Source organism: Esox lucius, chromosome 7 (assembly GCF_011004845.1).
Source record: "Esox lucius isolate fEsoLuc1 chromosome 7, fEsoLuc1.pri, whole genome shotgun sequence".
NCBI classification, from domain to species: domain Eukaryota; kingdom Metazoa; phylum Chordata; class Actinopteri; order Esociformes; family Esocidae; genus Esox; species Esox lucius.
In genome coordinates this window covers 4304596-4325142 of record NC_047575.1, presented here as the reverse complement: position 1 = coordinate 4325142, position 20547 = coordinate 4304596, and the positions used below count along the sequence as shown (strand labels likewise).

Genomic DNA, 20547 nt, shown 5'->3' with positions numbered 1-20547 from the left:
ATTGAAATATATACGGAAATATAGTTAACAAACTAGTCTGTGAAAAATAACAAATAAGAATAACATTACACATAAAATGTACAGACAGATTAACTATATTCATTTATATATTTCAATGATGGCTATTATTTTGAAAAAGTAAATCTGAGTTAGCACTGCTAGCATAATATCCTGCTGCTAGAAGAACGGTAATGAAGCCTCGAATGGCCATCACTAACGATAACTGAGTTTTTTGTCAAGGGAAAAGACGAGAGAATCGTGAAGCCAACGAAGTGATTATCTATCCTGAACAATTCCTAATTTCCACCAGAATCGTTTAATTTTAGGCTTCCTTATTACGTATGTACGTAAAGTTGTAGCCAGCGAAGTTTTTTCTGTCCTGAACCACAGGTATAATGCTTTTTGACTGTTACGGGACGCGAACGCGAGACCTGTCGTTCCGGAGCCCGTGTCTTTAACCACTATGCTATTTAACAAAAGCCCTTAGGTCAGTCAGTCAGAGGGGTATTCCAGAAATCTAAATCAGTAACTTAGTGAGCTCTGTCAAAGCCGAACTTGAGCATACTCTCAGTTTTCTGCAGAAAGGTTCCATTCTGTTCCATTACTATGGCTGGTCTCAATTGACATGGGAGCCTGGATTATGCGCCATGCATTACAAATCATTGGACCTCAAATAGATCCTTTAGAACATTCAGAATAATTTATTTTTGAATGTTATTCTTTTTGCCTGACTGAATGACCGACTGCACGCCAGCCCGCCCAGCCACCCATCCTTTGTTAAATATTGTAGTGGTAAGAGATGCAAACCTGCAACCAATAGGTCCTGTGTTCAAATCTCATCAAAGGAAATCTTGCATTAGGATTTGTTCCGGATAGACAAAAACTTGGCTGGGTACAACCTTCAGTAGCTATGTTATAGTAAGCATAAAATAAAACTGTTTACGATTATATTGCGGCTATTTCTGGGGGATTTTTCAAAGTATTCATACATGCATGCTACATCAACGACTGCACATCAAGACACCCATCTGTCAAACTACTGAAGTTTGCAAACGACATACGATCATCGGCCTCATCCGGGACGGTGACGACTCTGCCTACAGACAGGAGGTTGAACAGCTAGTCCTCTGGTGTGGTCAGAACAACCTGGAGCTTAACCGGCTCAAAACTGTAGAGATGACTTTGGACTTCAGGAGGAGCCCCCCGACTCTGCCCCCCATCACCATTCCCAACAGCCCTGTGTCTGTAGTGGAATCCTTCAGGTTTCTGGGATCCACTATCTCCCAGGATCTAAAGTAGGAGCCCAACACAGACGCCATCATTAAAAAGGCCCAGCAGAGGACGTAATTCCTGCGCCAGCTTAAGAAGCTTAACCTATCCATGAAGTTATTGATCCACTTTTACACAGCCATCACCCAGTCTGTTCTCTGCACATCCATCACTGTACAGACTACAACGGACAGTCAGAAATGCAGAAAAGATAATTGGTGCCAACCTGCCCTCCATCCAGGACTTATACAAAACCAGAGTCAGTAAAAGGGCAGGAAACATCACTGCAGATCCATCACACCCTGAATACAACCTGTTCCAGCCCCTCCCCTTTGGTAGGCTGCTACAGAGCACTGTACACCAAAACGAACATACACAGGAACAGTTTCTACCCACAGGCCATCCCTCTGATGAACAGTCAACTTCAGACACTTAGTGCCAGGCACAATCCTTGTATAACTACCCAGTAACTCTGACCCTAACATCCACCTGTCTACTACTTATTTTTTTTGTCATCCTGTAATTCAGTGCTGTTCATACTGTATATATATTGTATTTATATCCACTTACCTAATGTACATTATACCTGCACAAAAATTACTTATTTATTCCAGCATCGTTTGTACTCTGCTCCATTACACTAGATATATATAGATTACATCCACAGTCATTATGTAAATAATAATACCTGTACAAAAATATTTATTTCCAGCACCATTTATACCCTGCTCATTGCACTATTGTCTCATCAGTCTTACTATGTTAGTGTTTTTGTTTATTATGTGTATTTATGTGTACTGTATATTGCAGTTGGTGACTCTTGTTGAGTGTCCTTTGTTTAAGATTTTTTATGAGTAAGCACATCATGAGCCTGTATAATAGTTTTCTGGTTTCACACAATCAATAATTTATCTGGGCAACTTAATCAACCCATACATGTCCAATGTAACCGAATGAGGTTATGCTTTGTCTATACAGACTTTGTATTGCTTGTATTGTCATTCTCCCAAATAATAATTTAAGTAACACCACCACTTCAGCAAAAGTCAGATTGGAAGAATTTGTCAGTGACTTGGCTGGATTTAATGATCAAATAGGCTTTCACACATATGGGTGATTATTAAGAATTATGTTTTTCAATTATGGAGCACTTTAATTGCAATACTGTGCTATAAATTGTCAAGACCATAACCTAAATCATAGTAGACTACAGTATGGCACAATTGCAATGGTAGGCCCGTTGCATAGCCTATTTAGGAAAGGTGTGAGGCAAAATATTCTGGCACCAGATTGAAATATAAGGACATGATACACATTTTGCCAGGAACACATCAGCATACAGTAAGATATTGTTCCAAACTACTAAAATATCTTTTGACTCCATGATGTCTATCACGTTTTTAGTCATTGTCAAGAGGACCATTTTAAATGTTGTGTGCTTGAGTGCGTTGCTGGATCAACCAATTTGTCCTTCATTTAGACTCATGATTTAAATTACATCAGCCATTCTGGAACCAAAAACTCAGTCACTCTTAAGAGAAGTATGATAAGTTCAGAGAACCTTGAATTTGTTGAGCCATTTTTCTGGAATACAGCTCTCAATTTAAGTTGCCTACCATTGGTCTAGGCATATTCAGGAGGCTAGCATAGAAGACAGCCTGGATTTTCAGTTTGCAACTTTTATAAATGGATCAGAGCGAGAGTAGCTACTTGCAATGGGTGGAGGATGGTGTCTGGGAGCGTTAATGGTAATGACAATGGAGAATGCAGTGTGGAGTTTGAGTCAGATGGTGGTGTTACTGCTGCAAACTGGCATTTGGTTATGGAGTAGAGTTGAGCATGTTACAGAGAAGATAGACCTGATGAGAAGAAACAGAGAAAGTAGAGAATCGTTTGGGAAGAAGAAAAAGTTTGTAGTGGTTCTAAGCTTTTTATGCTTATTTGGGTGATTTTAGTTTTGTGTTGATAGGGATGGTTAGAGTGACTAGGAGTGGTGCAGTTGTGGTTAGCTGATGGACAGATGGAAAAAACATTAGAAATTGACAAGGTGGAACTGAATAAACACACATGAAGTATAGAGTTTGCCTTTTCAGAGTAGATCCCTGTTGAAGGGTGTCATTACCAGTGTCCCAATGGATGACATTGTTGCCAGATCATTCCAGGAGTGGTGGATTTGTGTCTTTTGACTAGAATGGAGGGAGGAAAACGTGGAACTTCTGTCTGTGCTGTTGATGTATGAGGAACCACTGCTGACGTATGTGATTGTAGGGTATGTAACATATCCAGTGAGACCTTCTGTGTGTAAACCACTACAATGTCGCAACTGTAAGACGTTTGGTAATGCGGCAAGCATGGTTTGGTTAAAGACTTATATTATGGAAGAGACTGAGAACGTCCAGTGTGAATGTTGTGGTGGGAATCAATTTCCTGAGTTCTAGCAATGCCCTATCAGGATGAAGGATGTGGATGTGGCGAGGATCAGGGCTATCCAGCTGGTTTTGTATGCAGAGGCTGCGAATATTACTGACAGAGAAGGTGTAGATGATCATGCCAACTGCCACAAAATCCCATAGAAGAATGCCTAAAGTCTACGACCTATAGACATGTTCAGATTCTAGGTATCTTCCCTGTTCATGCTTTGCCAGGCTTGTACTACAGTTGTTTTCTGTTCCTGTTTGTTTTGGGACATTTTCAACTTAATTTTTGTATTCAGAAATTAAAACGCATGCTCACTTGAATTTAAGTGATGTGATTGACATGGTCAGTCAAGAACATCTCTTTTTGGCCCTGAAAAACACCTTGGGTGCTTTAGCAGTATGCTTGAGGTCATTGTCTTGGTGCAAATGAAATGCTGTCCCACATCCTACTTCAGCCGTTAATGAAGACAATTGAGCCTGTTCCAATGGCAGCCACACATGCCCAAAACATAACACTCCCTCCACCTTATTTCACAGATACGTTAGCAAGAAAAAAAAATTTCCCACCACACCTTCCTCTTGCCAACATCCTGGTACATGTTAATATTTGCCTCATTTGTATATTTGTAAATACCTTTTTCCAAAACTGCAACAGAAAGCAGCTGACCACCGGATCCCCTAGGTCATTGAAAATAATTTACAATTGTGTTGTTGTGTAATGTTAGGTTTTGGAGCTAGCTAATCACCCCTTGAAAGACTGCACTTCTGGTTCCCTAATTTCCCATAATGCATTGCACAGCCCATTGACAATATATTTAAACAGATGTTTTCCTTGCTATATATCTCCATTAATACGCTTTTAGTGAAGTTTTCAGTCACCCTAAAAGTATCTTAGAAGTCTGTGTTCTTCCAGCTTTCACATACATGTTTATCTTAGAATGAAGGAGGTCAGAAAGAATTTAGGTTAGAGGAATTAGCATCGCTCGTGATGTTTCCATTTATTACACACGCGGAACTTGAGTCTCCCACTGCTCGACACACTTATTTTTTGACACACTCCAGCTATGCAATGTGTAGTTACCCATGACTCCAACAGTGAGCTAACATTTTAATTAATTAAACAGCTTTCACACAGGCAGACCAATGTCGTTTTCTTCTGCTCAGACGTTTCATGCATGAAATAACGGTTCATACGTCGTAGTATTTAGGTCAGAGATACTGTTTTTAGTAGGGAGGCATCTCCGTCTAGGTTAGGACAAGCAGGAAGAAAACTGACAGTCAGAACTAGCAGACTGATGAAAACATCCAACTAATCCTTACAGATATATAGTGTAAAATGTATTTAAAATGTTTTTACATTTTTAATTCTGACGAAATCATTATTAGTACAATATTTTACAGCAATACTAAATACAAAAAAATCTATACGACCATAGGTACAAATTAACCACACTTAAGAAGGGGTTGTCACTTAATTCAACTTAACATGTTTGAGGACCTTTGAAGGCAAAACAAAATGGCGGATTTTCAGAAAAAGGGGTCAGAGCTGCTGACCATAAAGCAGTTAAAATAAATATACAAATGAATATATACTGTAATTAGTTAGGTTGGCAAACGGATCACTGTCAACTAATTGAATAGTATTTGTTTATTTTTTATAAGTTGTAACTTTTTCCTGTGGCTGTTTAACCATCGTATTGGTAACTTTACAAAGGTAAGAGCGCTATGATAGCTAGCTAATCAACTTGACTCGCTAGCAATAGCTACTGTAACGATAGCTAGCTAGCTAATAAATCACCAAAATCCACTGATTTGGCTGTCTTGCTGTATAACTTAGTTCATTTTGATTAACATATATTTAGCTCTGCAGGACTCGCTGCCTTTGTTGATTTTGGTTCTGATATGTAGTTCCTAATATCTTCAGACCGGGTAGAACACTGCTAACACGGTTAATGTACCGGTCTAGATCCCGGTAACTATGCTAGTTAGTTAGCTAGCTTACTAACCTACTAGTAACGTTACTAAGTGTTGCTTTTTCAGTTTGAACGAAGAACAAACATATTGTTGTAAGCTATTGACCATGTGTGAAATAGAAACACATGGGCGCAAAGCTTTTCCGCGTACAGACATGATGAGGGAACTCCAGCTGACTAGCAACTAGGTGGTGGTAATAGTACAGTACATTTGCGCCGCCTTAAACTAGAGTTGAAATGTTGTGTGTTCAGTGACGTTACACACAGTGGGAAAGCTGGTCAGTCAACTGATCTATTTTCAACTTATAATCATGAGAACGAATACCTCACATTGTATATAGAGACAGTCTGGTTTCATTTGCATACTTACTGCTCATATCAAGATGAGTATCAGAACAGCTCGTTTTCTTTTATGAAATTAGTATCTCTATTAATCTTTTCTATCATGGTCAATAAAACGTGACACATGTTTGACATCATCATCTCTGTTAATCAGTCTGTCCAACAACCGCCATGGCGGAGGAGAGGAGGCCAAAGCAGTGCACTGTGGTTCTGCCCACTGAGTCTATGAAGGCCATGGCAGAGTCCATAGGTGTGGGCCAACTACAAGAGGAGAGCTGTGCCGCCCTGAGCGAGGAAGTCAGCTACAGAATAAAGGAGATTGCCCAGGTAAGAGAAAGGCGTAGTTCAGAAGGGCACACTTGCGAAATGATTAGTAAACTGAAAAAAATATTTACTGTACTGTGACATCAGTTGACTTATGCTGTGATTTATTTCAGGCCTTTGGCTACGTTGATACAGATTAACATGCTGTGTAATTATGTTATTATGAAAGGTGATACTTTGCATGTTTTATTAATTTAACCCCTCTTTTTATAAATTTTTTTAGGACGCTTTGAAGTTTATGCACCACGGGAAGAGACGTAAACTGATGACCAGCGACATAGATCATGCTCTTAAAATTAAGAATGTAGAGGTGAGGGGGACAAGATGAAATATATTTTTCTTTGGTTAATTTAATATTTTGAATATTTGAAATAAGGGCTATTGTAAATGGCAACTTACATATGCTATTTACTTAGTTGAATATAATTGCTTGCAAAAAAAGCTGCAAAGCTCTCTTAACCTGTCATTGAAGCCGATGTGCAGAGTTTAGCAAAACTGTTCTATTGCTATTATTGCAGTGTTAAAGCATTTATTGAACTCTGTTAAGTCTCTGTGTTACAGTACCCAATGGAAATGTTCACTCTTTGCCTTTGTACATGTTGTAGTATTGGCAAATGCGAGTGCTTGGTGTCATTGTTTTTTCTTGTGTTTTCCATAGCCCCTCTATGGCTTTCAGTCACAGGAGTTTATCCCATTCCGCTTTGCCAGCGGTGGAGGGAGAGAACTTCACTTCTATGAGGAGAAAGAGGTGGACCTCAGTGACATTATCAACACACCGCTCCCTAGAGTCCCACTTGACGTTTCGCTCAAAGGTATAACTCTGCCCCAAAACTTCCAAATATTATCAATAAATTAACATTTCTCCTTTTTTGTAAGTAAATCTCAGTCTTAAGAAACCAATGACAAAACCAGTGGAAAAGTGATAAACCTGCCTGCTAGAAGATGTAATTGCATCTTGACCCCACATGGTGAATAAAATGGTTCATGAGGCAAAGAAGAATCCCACGGCCACCGTTGGAGAATTACAGGACTTGGTTACATTTTGGGTCTCCAAATCTATAATCAGACACCACCTCCATGCAACTAGCCTATTCATTAGGGTTACCATCATTTAGGGAAATACATTTATAATTTTAGAATGTATAATTTTGGTTAATAATGCTGATAATCTTGTTATCATGGCACCTGTCAGTGGGTGGGATATATTAGGCAGCAAGTGAATGTTCTGTCCTCAAATTTGAAGTGTTAGAAACAGGAAAAATGGGCAAGTGTAAGGATCTGAGTGACTTTGACAAGGGCCACATTGTGATGGCTAGATGACAGGGTCGGAGCATCTCCAAAACTGCAGCCCTTGTGGGGTGTTCCTGGTCTGCAGTGCTCAGTACCTATCAAAAGTGGTCCAAGGAAGGAAAAGCGGTGAACCGGCGGCAGGGTCATGGGCGGGCAGCCAAGGCTCATTGATGCACGTTGGGAGCGAAGGCTGTGGTCCGATCCAACAGAGAAGCTAGTTAATGCTGGTACTGATAGAAAGGTGTTAAAATACAGTGCATTGCAGATTGTTGTGTATGGGACTGTGTAGGCGCAGACTAGTCAGGGTGTCCATGCTGACCCCTGTCCACAGCCGAAAGTGCCTACAATGGGCATCAGAACTGGACCACGGAGCAATGGAAGAAGGTGGCCTGGGTCTGGTGAATTATGTTTTATTTCACATGGATGGCCAGTTACGTGTGCGTTGCTGACCTGGAGAACACATGGCACCAGGATGTACTATAGGAAGGAGGCAAGCCAGAAGAGGCAGTGTGATGCTTTGGGCAATGTTCTGCTGGGAAACCTTGGGTCCTGCCATTCATGTGGATGTTACTTTGACACGTACCACCTACCTGAGCATTGTTGCAGACCATGTCAACGGTATTCCCTGATGGCATTGGCCTCTTTCAGCAGGATAATGTGCCCTGCCACAAAGAAAAAATGGTTCAGGAATGGAGGAACACAACAATGAGTTCAAGGCGTTGACTTGGCCTTCAAATTCCTCAGATCTCGATCCAGTCAAACATCAGTGTGATGTGCTGGACAAACAGGTCTGATCCATGGAGGTCCCACCTCGCAACTTACAGGACTTAAAGGATCTGCTACTAATGTCTTGGTGCCAGATACCACAGCACACCTTCAGAGGTTTAGTGGAGTCCTTTGCTTTGACAGGTCAGGGCTGTTTTGGCAGCAAAAGGGGAACATGCGCAATATTAGGCAGGTGGTAATAATGTTATGGCTGATCGGTGTATATTCCAACTGATGGAAAATTACTTTCTTTTATACAACCATTGTTGCTCCTCTTACCAGGAATACCAGGAATTATGCTTGTGTTGTGACTCTTTTGCTTTTGGTTCCTTAGCTCACTGGTTAAGTATTGAAGGTGTCCAGCCTGCTATACCGGAGAATCCACCCCCAGGTAAGCTAGCAGTCTGTCTTTTTCCATCCAGGCATCCTTGTCCCATGTTTTTCCCAGTAATCTGACTTGAAAAAATCTAAAATGCCACAGTTGTTTCCACTTTGTATTTACCGGTTTCCTTGTTGCCCATCCACTCTCCCTCAGCACCTAAAGAGCAACAAAAGGCTGAATCTACAGAGCCCCTGAAAGCCGTAAAGCCGGGTCAGGAGGAGGAGGGCTCCATCCAGAAGGGCCAGGGAGCTACTTCTGCAGAGGCTAAAGGTCAGTGTATTCCTGCCTTGTGTCTGTACCGTCTCTCCCTCTGACTGTCAGTAGGGTAAGCCATCAAAAAACTGGACATGCACAGCTAAAGTTGCATTATTTTCTCAAATTTTGAATACCTATTATTTGTCTATTGTCAGCTGTCATGAATCAAATGATTTAACGTTTGACTGGGCCTTCCAAATTGCTCCAAAATAGGATTATAGATTAAGTATTAAGTATAATGTATGTAACAAGTGGGATGTATAGATGTGCAATGAAGGCAAATGCAAGTACAAATGTCCATTCTGAATGTGCAATTGCATACTAAAGATAACATGTGCAACTGAATATTGATGTATGCAACCTGTAACTATCAACTACACCTTGTCCTGTTGTTATCGAACTGAGAGAACATTTATTTGTGTTTACGCTCATGTGCCGTTTTCTTTATGCTATTTCCTGGCATCCTACAAATTTTGCAATGTGTTGTGTGTTAACAGCAGCTATAATTGCCTGGATTTAGCAATATTTGGCAGAGAAAACAGTATGGTAAACACTTGGTTAATCTACTTCTAATATTGCATTGAATTAAATGAGACACTTTCGGTTATATATATAGGTGGGTACCACTACAAATGTCTCATGAGATTAGTTCAGCTGTTTTACCATCTGAACCCAAAATATAGGCTTATTTTTAAATATTGTATACCCTTACATCATGGTTAAAACTTAATTCATTTTAAGTTCAGTCCTTGGAATCCATAGCTCTGTCTATGAATCTGAGAATGGTTACATTTGTCAAGGCCCATTCTGGATTTGTTATCGTTTCCTCCCTAATCTACGTGTCTTTGTGTCTATGTATTTCACTGGCAGGTAAGAAGGAGGGTCTGATAAGGATGAAGCCCCGCAGTACTCATGAGCTCTCAGTGGAACAGCAGCTGTACTACAAGGAGATAACAGAGGCCTGTGTCGGTTCCTGTGAGGCCAAGAGAGCTGTGAGTGAACTGTGTGTTTTCCATGTATGTGTGCTTGTATGGATGAAGGTTGCTGCGGTGCTTCTACGATAGCTGTAGCCGATCACTCTGTAAATTACACCATGTGTGGTGATATTTCTGTATGGATGGAATAAAGGGCTTAACAAATACAGTCATACAGGCAGGTCAGACCATTGTTTTTTAAAGGCTTAAAGAGGCGGGCTTTAAACAAAATGATTGAAGTTGTACCAGCCACTCAGATGTGACCTAAGCCAAAATATCACAGATGAGACTTATTCAACTGCTCCTTAAGGGCAGGGGTTTACCTTGATAAAAGAGGTCCCTGGTAAGGAGTGATATCTGTCAAGTTTTAGTCTTTCGCAGTTCACTTCAGTCATTGGCTGCAGAGAACTGAAAAGAGTGAAGGTGAAATTATGTATTGACTTCTAGGAATGACCAGTATAAGGTGTCTTTTGGAGTGCAGATTTCTATTGGATTGGCAGTCATTGAGGATTAAGCAGTGGTACAGTGGGGATCTGCCTAAAAGGGACTAGTTTATAAGTTAGTAACAGTGGGTCTGGTGTCAAGTATGCAGCAGGGCCAGTTTACCAGAGCATACAAATGAGTGTTGTAGGGAGTAATGGTGACAAAGTAGATGGCGTGTGATAAGCTACATTTAATTTACTGAGGTGACTGTTAGCAGCAAGCCTAAATTACATCACCAAACTCTTGGACTAGTAGGATTTTCAGCTGTTTAATTCAAATCCAGGAAAGTTTTCATACAAGCTGGTTAAAGGAATGAAAGGCTTTGACCAGTTCAATAAAAACAGCTGCACAGTACCGCACACTGTCCATGGCAATTAGGATACTGTTTATGACCTTTTAGCCAGTTAGCTAGGCAAATGTAAGCTTAGCCAAGGGACATTTTAGAATTCCAGTTATGCCAAAACAATGGCAGAAAGAGAACGTGGGAAGCCTGAAGGCAATTACTGGTAATGAAAACATGCCACTCTGAACACAAGCATGGTGTGTTTCTAGCACCTTTGCGTACGTTTTCAAATAGCATTACCCAAGTGGGTGCTACAATGTGACAGTGGGGTCAAGTGGAAAGTTTCAATGACTGGGGCCAAAGGACACGAGGAAACAGGGAGCCTGCTTAGGCATCCGGCTTGACTGTTTCTCTGTGGTTTAACAATTTGTATATTTTTCCATGTTTGTAAACACCGCTCATCTTCAGGCCTCCATGTATGCAAAGAAGGATGTATGTCTGTGCATTTTCTTGTTGCATAATACTGTCATCTCTCTGACACAATGTTCCTCTTGTCTTCAGGAGGCTTTACAAAGTATTGCTACAGACCCAGGACTCTACCAGATGCTCCCCAGATTCAGCACTTTTATCTCTGAAGGGGTAAGCTTTTTTACCCTTTTGATTGCTCTTACATTGGATTAGATTAGATTCAACTTTGTCATTGAACATTACAAGCACAACAAAATGCAGTTTGCATCTAACCAGAAGTGCAAATAGAGGAGTGCAGAAACATTTACAAGTACAAGAATATGTATATACAAGTGGATTGAATAAGTGTGCAATTAATGCAAATGCATTATTTGGCAATTCTGAATGTGCAGTGGGAAATTCACACATTTACAGAAAATGTACAGGTAATAAGTGAGAAATATTTATGAATTTGCAATTGAGGCAAATTCAAGGAGTAAGGCAGCATGTGCAACTGAAATGCAGTGACAGCAGCAATGAGGTTCCCGAAGTAGACGTGTATGTAACAATTGAAAATGCATGTACCGTGGCAGTTCTAAATGTGCAATGTGCAGTGAGGGCAAGGTTAAAGTTTAAGGGGCAAGTCGGCATGTGCAAATGAAATACAGGAATAGCAGCAATGACACGTGAACTGAAAAATCTTATCAGACTAGTCCAGTAGTGCAGAGTAGTGCAGAGCATGCCATTTACTCAGAATTATCTGAGTAATTCATTATCTGAGTGTTCATTAGAGCATGCAATAGAACATTAAAAGATTTTGCTAAGAAACTCTTTCAAACATTCCAGATGTTTCCCTGTTTAAATTTGGTTTTAAATGTATTATGTTTTTTTATTTGACCACTTTTTCTATGTGATATACAAACGAGCGTTATGACCATATCTTGATAGGCTCAGGAGAGTCAAAGATAAGGACATGTGCCCTCTAAAACATGCCTCTAAATACACTCACCTAAAGGATTATTAGGAACACCTGTTCAATTCCTCATTAATGCAATTATCTAATCAACCAATCACATGGCAGTTGCTTCAATGCATTTAGGGGTGTGGTCCTGGTCAAGACAATCTCCTGAACTCCAAACTGAATGTCAGAATGGGAAAGAAAGGTAATTTAAGCAATTTTGAGCGTGGCATGGTTGTTGGTGCCAGAAGGGCCGGTCTGAGTATTTCATGCTCAGTTACTGGGATTTTCACACACAACCATTTCTAGGGTTTACAAAGAATGGTGTGAAAAGGGAAAAACATCCAGTATGCAGCAGTCCTGTGGGCGAAAATGCCTTGTTGATGCCAGAGGTCAGAGGAGAATGGGCCGACTGATTCAAGCTGATAGAAGAGCAACTTTGACTGAAATAACCACTTGTTACAACCGAGGTATGCAGCAAAGCATTTGTGAAGCCACAACACGCACAACCTTGAGGCGGATGGGCTACAACAGCAGAAGACCCCACCGGGTACCACTCATTTCCACTACAAATAGGAAAAAGAGGCTACAATTTGCACGAGCTCACCAAAATTGGACAATTGAAGACTGGAAGAATGTTGCCTGGTCTGATGAGTCTCGATTTCTGTTGAGACATTCAGATGGTAGAGTCAGAAATTGGCGTAAACCCAATGAGAACATGGATCCATCATGCCTTGTTACCACTGTGCAGGCTGGTGGTGGTGGTGTAATGGTGTGGGGATGTTTTCTTGGCACACTTTTGGCACACCTTAGTGCCAATTGGGCATCGTTTAAATGCCACAGCCTACCTGAGCATTGTTTCTGACCATGTCCATCCCTTTATGACCACCATGTACCCATCCTCTGATGGCTAATTCCAGCAGGATAATGCACCATGTCACAAAGCTCAAATCATTTCAAATTGGTTTCTTGAACATGACAATGAGTTCACTGTACTGAAATGGCCCCCACAGTCACCAGATGTTAACCCAATAGAGCATCTTTGGGATGTGGTGGAACGGATGTGCATCCCACAAATCTCCATCAACTGCAAGATGCTATCCTATCAATATGGCCCAACATTTCTAAAGAATGCTTTCAGCACCTATTTGAATCAATGCCACATAGAATTAAGGCAGTTCTGAATGCGAAAGGGTGTCAAACACAGTATTAGTATGGTGTTCCTAATAATCCTTTAGGTGAGTATAAATGTGTACTGGTTTATACAGTCCCACTGCTCGCTCTAACTGGAAGTTGTGTGAAAGCTAACCTGACCATGAACACCTATAAAATGTAATACCTGAGACTTCCTGCTTTAATATTCTTGACGAGAAGAAAATAACATTTCTGAGGAGATTCTCTTCTGTCGCTGTTTAACCGATCCAATAAATGGTGAGAACAGGTTAAGATAAATGCGTAACAGGCTCTTTTTTTCCTTTTACACAAACATTTTTAACTCCTTATAGTGAGGCATGCCTTGGCAGGTGGGCAAAAGCCCTGGAGGCAGCCCCTAATGCTGGTGGCTTTCTGCTGCAAAGTCAGTGTGCACAGACAGGGAATGGCACATCTATACTGCAAAGCACTGCCTCAGAGCACTGGGCCAGCCTTTCATTCACCAACTGCCTTTTGAACACCATCCTGGTGATACTTGGTACAGTAAGAATCATGACCTTGTGATCTTTAGCATCTACTCATAAGCAATCCTTCCTTCTCTGCTGCTGTAGGTTCGCGTGAATGTGGTGCAGAACAACCTGGCCCTGCTCATTTACCTGATGAGGATGGTCAAGGCCCTCATGGACAACCCCACACTCTACCTGGAGAAATATGTAAGAGCCGCCGTGACACAACTTGTCTCTGCTACATTCTCCCACTCCTTTAATATATTAGTTATATTAATATAATATATTAGTCCCTTAGATCGGTAGGAGAAGAGGTAGGGTGAACAGATTCAATAGGGTGAAATACGGGACCGTCAGACTATCCCTGGATTTAAAAAGATTTTTCCTTGACTACTGAGATGTAAAAATATTAGGTTTGTAACTGTACGCGTATCCGTACCATACCGTTCAGTACAGGACGTTCGGTTCGGTATATGTTGTATTTCCGAATGAATATAGACTAACATTATAAACTCAGTTTCCTCCAGAGACATAACTTAGCTGAAGTAGCCTAGCACATGAGTGAAGTTTGCTTACTGTAAGAAATTATAATGTCAGCTAGAGGAGGATGACAAACAGCCAATTCCTCCCTTGTCTACTACAGCAGAGCCCTAAGGTAACATTAGCAAGGCTAACTATAACATTGAACTCTGAGTCAGCCCCTATTTAAGAAAACGTTATTCTATTTTTCATATTATTATTTGGAAATTCATTTTCTATCGGGCATTGGTGCGGAACCGTTTTCTCACCCGTGAGTATTTGCAAAATGCTGTAATCGTTTTTTTACTTCAAGAATCTTACCTAGTGCAGCTTTAACTACAACATTTATAACTTAATAATAAATTAAAAGAAATGTTATGTTTTGCATATGTTTTTCCACTGTACCGAAATCGTACCGAACCGTGTCTTAACATTTCCGGTATGTACCGAACCGTGAGTTTAGTGTACCGTTACACCCCTAAAAAATATATTTCACCATTGATTCTTTATTGAGCTTATCTTTTAGTCCAGTTGAAAAATGTCAATGAATACTTCCACATTTTACAGTAAAACCCCTTGCAGCAATCTTTCGTAGGGATTACTGTGGTTTTTAAGATGTAGGCCTAATATGAAGTAAAAATTACTTCACTACTCCGATTACATCTAAAAGAAAGCCTTCATGCTGACGTGGTGGCTTGCAGTGTCACTGAAGTCCGGAAACACAAATGGAACCTCATACCACCGTTTTTGACTGTTAGCTAACATTTGCTGCTAAAACAAATCAAATGTGTTAGCTAACAATTGCAAACAAATGCAGTTGTTGAACGCACCTCTCAAGGCTTTTTGGGTGTACAGGAAATCAGCCCTACATCCAGTATAACCACAGATGGAAACAGTATATCAAACACATTCATTTAGACCTTATTATCAGATGTGGGGATGAAAGGAAGTCCAATGGCGGGAAGTGGGTGAAAATGCTTGTTGAATCTTGGCCAACCTTCTGCATATTTTCTCATCTATTACATATTTGATTTCAAAACAGTTATGTTCTTAAACTTAGAATGTTGTGAAAAGAGGGGACTACTTTTGTAGTCTTAAGCCTTTAAATGAAGGTTTCCTAAACTTCTTTTCAGACTTCCCCAGACATTTCACATTGTTCTAACCCTAAACTTTGAATAATTAGAATTAGGTATGCCAGTTTAGGGTTACAACCAGAATTTGAAACAGCTGGGGTGTTAGATGATAGATTTAGGAAAGCCAGTTGAATTAAGGTTTGCCTGAGTGAACTGAGTTATTAAACATGTGCAGTTAAGAGTAGGTTGAGACCACCAACAGGATCTCCGTAGCTCATTCTCGGCCCTGCCCTCCACCTTCCTGGTTTTGCCCACACTAATTTGCCACTACTAGAAATGATTATGGTGAATCTTGAGTGAGTTGTAAAGTTCTTAAACATTACAGAACTAAAGCACAACCCTTGTCTCACTCTGCTCCATCTCCTCACTCTCTGGCCTCCCATGTGTCCCTTTCTAGCTGCATGAGTTGATCCCAGCGGTGGTAACGTGCATCGTGAGCAAGCAGCTGTGTTTGCGGCCGGATGTCGACAACCACTGGGCCCTGAGGGACTTTGCCGCCCGCCTCATGGCACAGAGCTGCAAGACCTTTAGCACCACCACTAACAACATCCAGTCCCGCATCACCAAAACCTTTACCAAGGTACCTAGCGGAAGAAAGTGTATTTTGTTAATGGTGTAGTAAAGCAATGCTGTCTAGTCACTTATTCTGTACTGAAATGTCCACATTACAACCAGCAAAGAACACTCCTGTTCTACTTTTCACCATTTTATGTCTCAATTGCTTGCTCACTCCCAGAGCTGGTTGGATGAGAAGACCCAGTGGACGACGCGGTATGGCTGCATCGCTGGACTGTCTGAATTAGGACCTGATGTGAGTAGGGCTTTCTGTCCTTCACACACTAAGTTTTGTATATCAAAACTTTCTTTGGGACCCCCAGCCTGTCCATGTATTTGATATATTCCAGAACTAATATCAAGCCCTTCACTACTTGAATCAAATGAGCTAGTTCAGCGTCTGGGAGTCCCCAGGAGACGTTTGAGAACCAATAATGTAAAGCAATGTTTTGTTGTTTGTATTCATATTTTATATAGAAATGTATTCCTCTTTCACTCAAAGTGCTTCCTGGAAAAATGTCACAATTCCTGAGTGGACTATCCTCTCAATCAAAAACAACTATACATTTTCTTTCTCGCCTATCTTCTCTCTTCAGGTGATCAAGACGTTGATCATACCTAGACTCACCATAGAGGGCGCTCGTATCAAAGCAGTGATTGAAGGACCTGTGGTCTCCAACATCGATAAGATAGGAGCCGATCACGTCCAAAGCCTTTTACTGGTGAGGCTGAACACAAACATATAGGGCCGCTTTCGCAGACACGGATTAAGCCTAAGCTAGGACAAAAAAATCAAGTTCAATAGAAACTTGTTTTTTATTGTTGTTTTAGTCCTAGACTAGGCTTAATTTGTGTCTGTGAAACTGGCTCCTAATGTCCTACTTATTATTTTAAAATCAAATTGGAATACTTATTCCAACTTTCTATCTAGGACATTTTTGTTGTTGTTCAATAAACAGAAAAGGAACCAGGCAAGCCTAGTTCAGCCGGCCCGCAATTAGAAGTGACGGCCCCCTGTCTGGCAAAAACACTGGTTCAGCCCTATATGTACAGATTAAAGTTAAGCCTTGTTCTGTTCTATAATGTGGCCCAGAATGTGTTTTGTAGCCCATCATTGGCTTGGATTATATCCTATAAACTGTCTCTTCAGATCATCCGACAGTTGAAATGTCAAATGAAGTAGCTAAAATCCTAAAAACATGTTAGGTACATTAAAAAGCAACACACACGCACCTGCAACAGAGAGGTTGATCTTTATTCTCAGAAACACTGCGCCAGCGTCATCGCCAAGACTCGCCCCCTGCCAGACAACATGGAGCAGTACCGGGTAGACTACGGCTACCTGGGGCCAATGTTGTGTTCTCACGTGGTAAAGGCCCGCGCCCAGGCGGCACTACAGGCCCAGCAGGTCAACAGAACCACGCTAACCATCACACAGGTACTGCCCTGGGACGCCAAACACCAATCATTAAAGTTTCATTAAAGTCTATTTTTTTATTTTATTATTTCAGTAAAAAATGAGTTACATTTTAGTTTACTTCCATAATGGAATGGACCTTGTTGCTAATAGATACTGTGAGTTCTGGCAACCTTCGCCCTTTACAGTTCTAACACAAAACCACATTTGAATTCCTGATCCGTGTTTTTGTTGCAGCCTCGGTCTACTCTAACAGTGTCCCAGAGCGGGATAGGCGGGTCAGTGGGGTCACGTACCCCCAGCATCATCAAGGTACCCAGCTCCCTGACCCTCATGTCCACCCGCCCAGGAACCCCAACGCAGCCTTCGCCCCCGGCAACCAAGTACATTGTCATGGCCACCAGCGCTGGGGCATCCTCCACACAACAGGTGCCATGACTGGATTTTTGCTTTTAATTGTGATTTTATTGTAGTGTTTTTTTTTTTTTTAAATAGTTGGGGTTGTAAAACAAAATGAGATTTGGCAAATGGAATCCTGATCTGCATGGCTTAGTGTACTGACAAGTATTTTAATATTCTCCTCTCATCCAGGTGATCACCCTGAGCTCCTCCTCGGCCTCCTCCGTGACCAGCACAGTGGCCAGCGCCGCCTCCACTTTGCAGCCCTTGGTCAAGCTGGAGTCTGGAGGGGGAGGCAGCCTGGGGGGATCTCGGCCCCTCCAGAAGTACATTGTGGTGTCCCTCCCCTCATCCGCCTCCTCATCCCTGGAGAGCAAGAGCGGTATGCTCCCACCCTCGTCTTCCTCGCTGGAGGCCGGGATGAAGATGGAACGCTCTGACTCCCCCGGGGCCAGCACGCAGTCCCCTCACTGATACTCTGGGGACATCTCAAATGCCACCCTATTCCCTATATAGTGTGCTACTTTGGGGCTCTGCTCAAAAGGAGTGCATTATATAAGGAACAGTGTGCCGTTAGGGATGCAGACACTGGTGGCTGAGTGTCGTTGAGGCAGCCCTCCGACTGTTGACGGTGATGAGTGAGACTTCTACCTCTCTGATCGGACAACGCCTCAGTGCCTGGGGAGGGACTTTGAGGGGTGAAAACTAAGCTACCTCTTAGTCTGGAGAAGCAGAAGGATTGTCAGGAAACAAGGGGTATATTATTTGAAAATACCACAGATATATAGACCAGATGGGATTGAATGGATGGCTGGACGCATGCAGTAATGTGCTCAAATCCCATCCCTTACTCGACATATTGTACATACATTCACACTTGTCTAAAAAGCTGTGTGGGCATTTATAATGGTTCAACCAACATTCTAATTGATTTCATGTTCCTTTTTTACACTATAATAAACCTGATTTTGTAAGGATTGTATAGCGACTGCTTTGTATTTTTTATGCGAGCGGAGGTAGCCTGGGCGCTGGTTGCGTTCTGCTCTCTTGCTTTTTGTCTCGATTGAAAGTGACAGCAATACATTTGGCAAGAGAACAAGCAGATCTGGAGCCAAGTTAAATAAGGGCATCATTGACAATATGTATAACATCTGATAATAGCAATAAATCATTGTAACCTCAAAAGTGAGAATTCGCATCTTTACATTCTTGGTAAGCAATGCAGGTTGTTGAAGAGGTAGGATAGGAATTGTACCATTTACCATATCTATACATACCAGTTCTACTGGATGTTTCAGTTATTTTCTGGTTGACAAGGAGTTGTCTGTTAATAGCATGTCCGTTATACATTCATTCTATTGTTGAGTAAAAGTATGACCACGTTCATTCTGCTCGTTATGTCTTGTACAAACCAACAGTCTAACTCTAAAGATGTTAATAATGAACTATACAAATTACTATAGCCAGTGCCACAGGGATGGTTACTGCAACCTCTGGAAATGTTTCCGTTCTTTTTAGATTACGGTAAATTGAAATTTCCACTACTTCGAATCCAATAATGGTATATTCTATCTTTTCCTACAATTTAGTATATTTTAAACAGGCACTTTAAATGACTAATACAATTATTACACTATATCCAATAACAATTTGATGTTTTTTTTGCAGTCTGGATAAAGACCACAACTTATATTCATTTTTTTTTATTTACATAATGTGACAGTAAATTGGATACAAATCTGATATTTAGCTGAGATTTGTCTGACTGGTCATATCCTTTTTATTTATCAACAAATCTGAATTGGGCTTATTTGGAACACACATGGGCTTACAGAGAACATAGCTACCCAATAAGCTTTGGTGGGCTTAATAGGAACGTTTATTGCAATGAACCGTACTACGAAGCTACTGTATATTGATGCAACATGTGGTCTATTTGTGCGCATGCTAAAACTCGTAAAAAGTTTCTAGTATTTATTTTCAAATGCATCTCCAACATTTTATATGCATTTGATAATATATTTGTAAATGTATTCTAAATGTACAGGTAGTCTTCGACTTACGACCCATGCGACTTACGTCCGCGCGGACTTATGCCCGTCCGCGACCGAAGTAAAACATTTAATTAATTAATAATAAACACTGTAAAGCAATGTTATATTGTTGTATAAAACTTGTAACGAATCTTAGAAAACGGAGCCGAGTGAACGTAGTAAGAGAAAACGCAAACATGGAAAGGGGGGACTTATATACTCAGTTATTTTTCCTCGTCCGTCTTACAACCATATCGACTTTCGACCGCTAGTTCGGAACGTGTCCCGGTCGTAAGTCGACAAGTACCTTAAATACATTAATTCATTTTTGTTATTTTTAAATGTATCACACATATATTTAAAATATATATATTTAAAATGTATTTATTTTTCGTATGGGTATATTCAAGACATTGAACGTAAATACCTCATCAATGAAATCTGCCAGAAAGAAACACATTTCACGAATTTCGATCACGATTGCGAACAAGAAACACACCTTGTTTTTCCATATAGTTTTCATATTTATCTTTCAGAGTCGAAAAGATCGCGTTTTACCACGATGCAAGGGTTAAGGCACCCTCTTAAAAGTGCACAATTATCTGGTCATATTTATGAAAAACGTCAGTTGTTCATAGGGTAACATGGCAATAAGGTATATCTGCAGACCG

The 20547-nt window shown here is 40.8% G+C and overlaps 1 protein-coding gene across 1 annotated transcript; it reads left to right on the top strand.

Annotated features, from left to right (window-relative positions):
* The first annotated feature begins 5191 nt into the window (after positions 1–5191).
* On the top strand, positions 5192–18825 carry taf6 (TAF6 RNA polymerase II, TATA box binding protein (TBP)-associated factor). Its single transcript, XM_010870409.4, has 15 exons — positions 5192–5400; positions 6156–6328; positions 6549–6635; positions 6984–7137; positions 8715–8771; positions 8916–9032; positions 9888–10009; positions 11319–11396; positions 13926–14027; positions 15870–16052; positions 16209–16283; positions 16624–16749; positions 17292–17465; positions 17682–17873; positions 18036–18825. Exons 2-15 carry the CDS (start codon positions 6173–6175, stop codon positions 18315–18317), a joined length of 1905 nt encoding a protein of 634 aa, XP_010868711.1. The 5' UTR covers positions 5192–5400; positions 6156–6172; the 3' UTR covers positions 18318–18825.
* The last annotated feature ends 1722 nt before the right edge of the window (positions 18826–20547 follow it).

Bases quoted from the DNA above. Each gene is read 5' to 3' on its own strand.
- taf6 (XM_010870409.4), top strand. From the start codon at position 6,173: ATGGCGGAGGAGAGGAGGCCAAAGCAGTGCACTGTGGTTCTGCCCACT. The intron at 8,772-8,915 runs GTAAGCTAGCAG...ACTCTCCCTCAG, and splicing joins ACCGGAGAATCCACCCCCAG to CACCTAAAGAGCAACAAAAG. The intron at 16,053-16,208 runs GTACCTAGCGGA...GCTCACTCCCAG, and splicing joins TCACCAAAACCTTTACCAAG to AGCTGGTTGGATGAGAAGAC.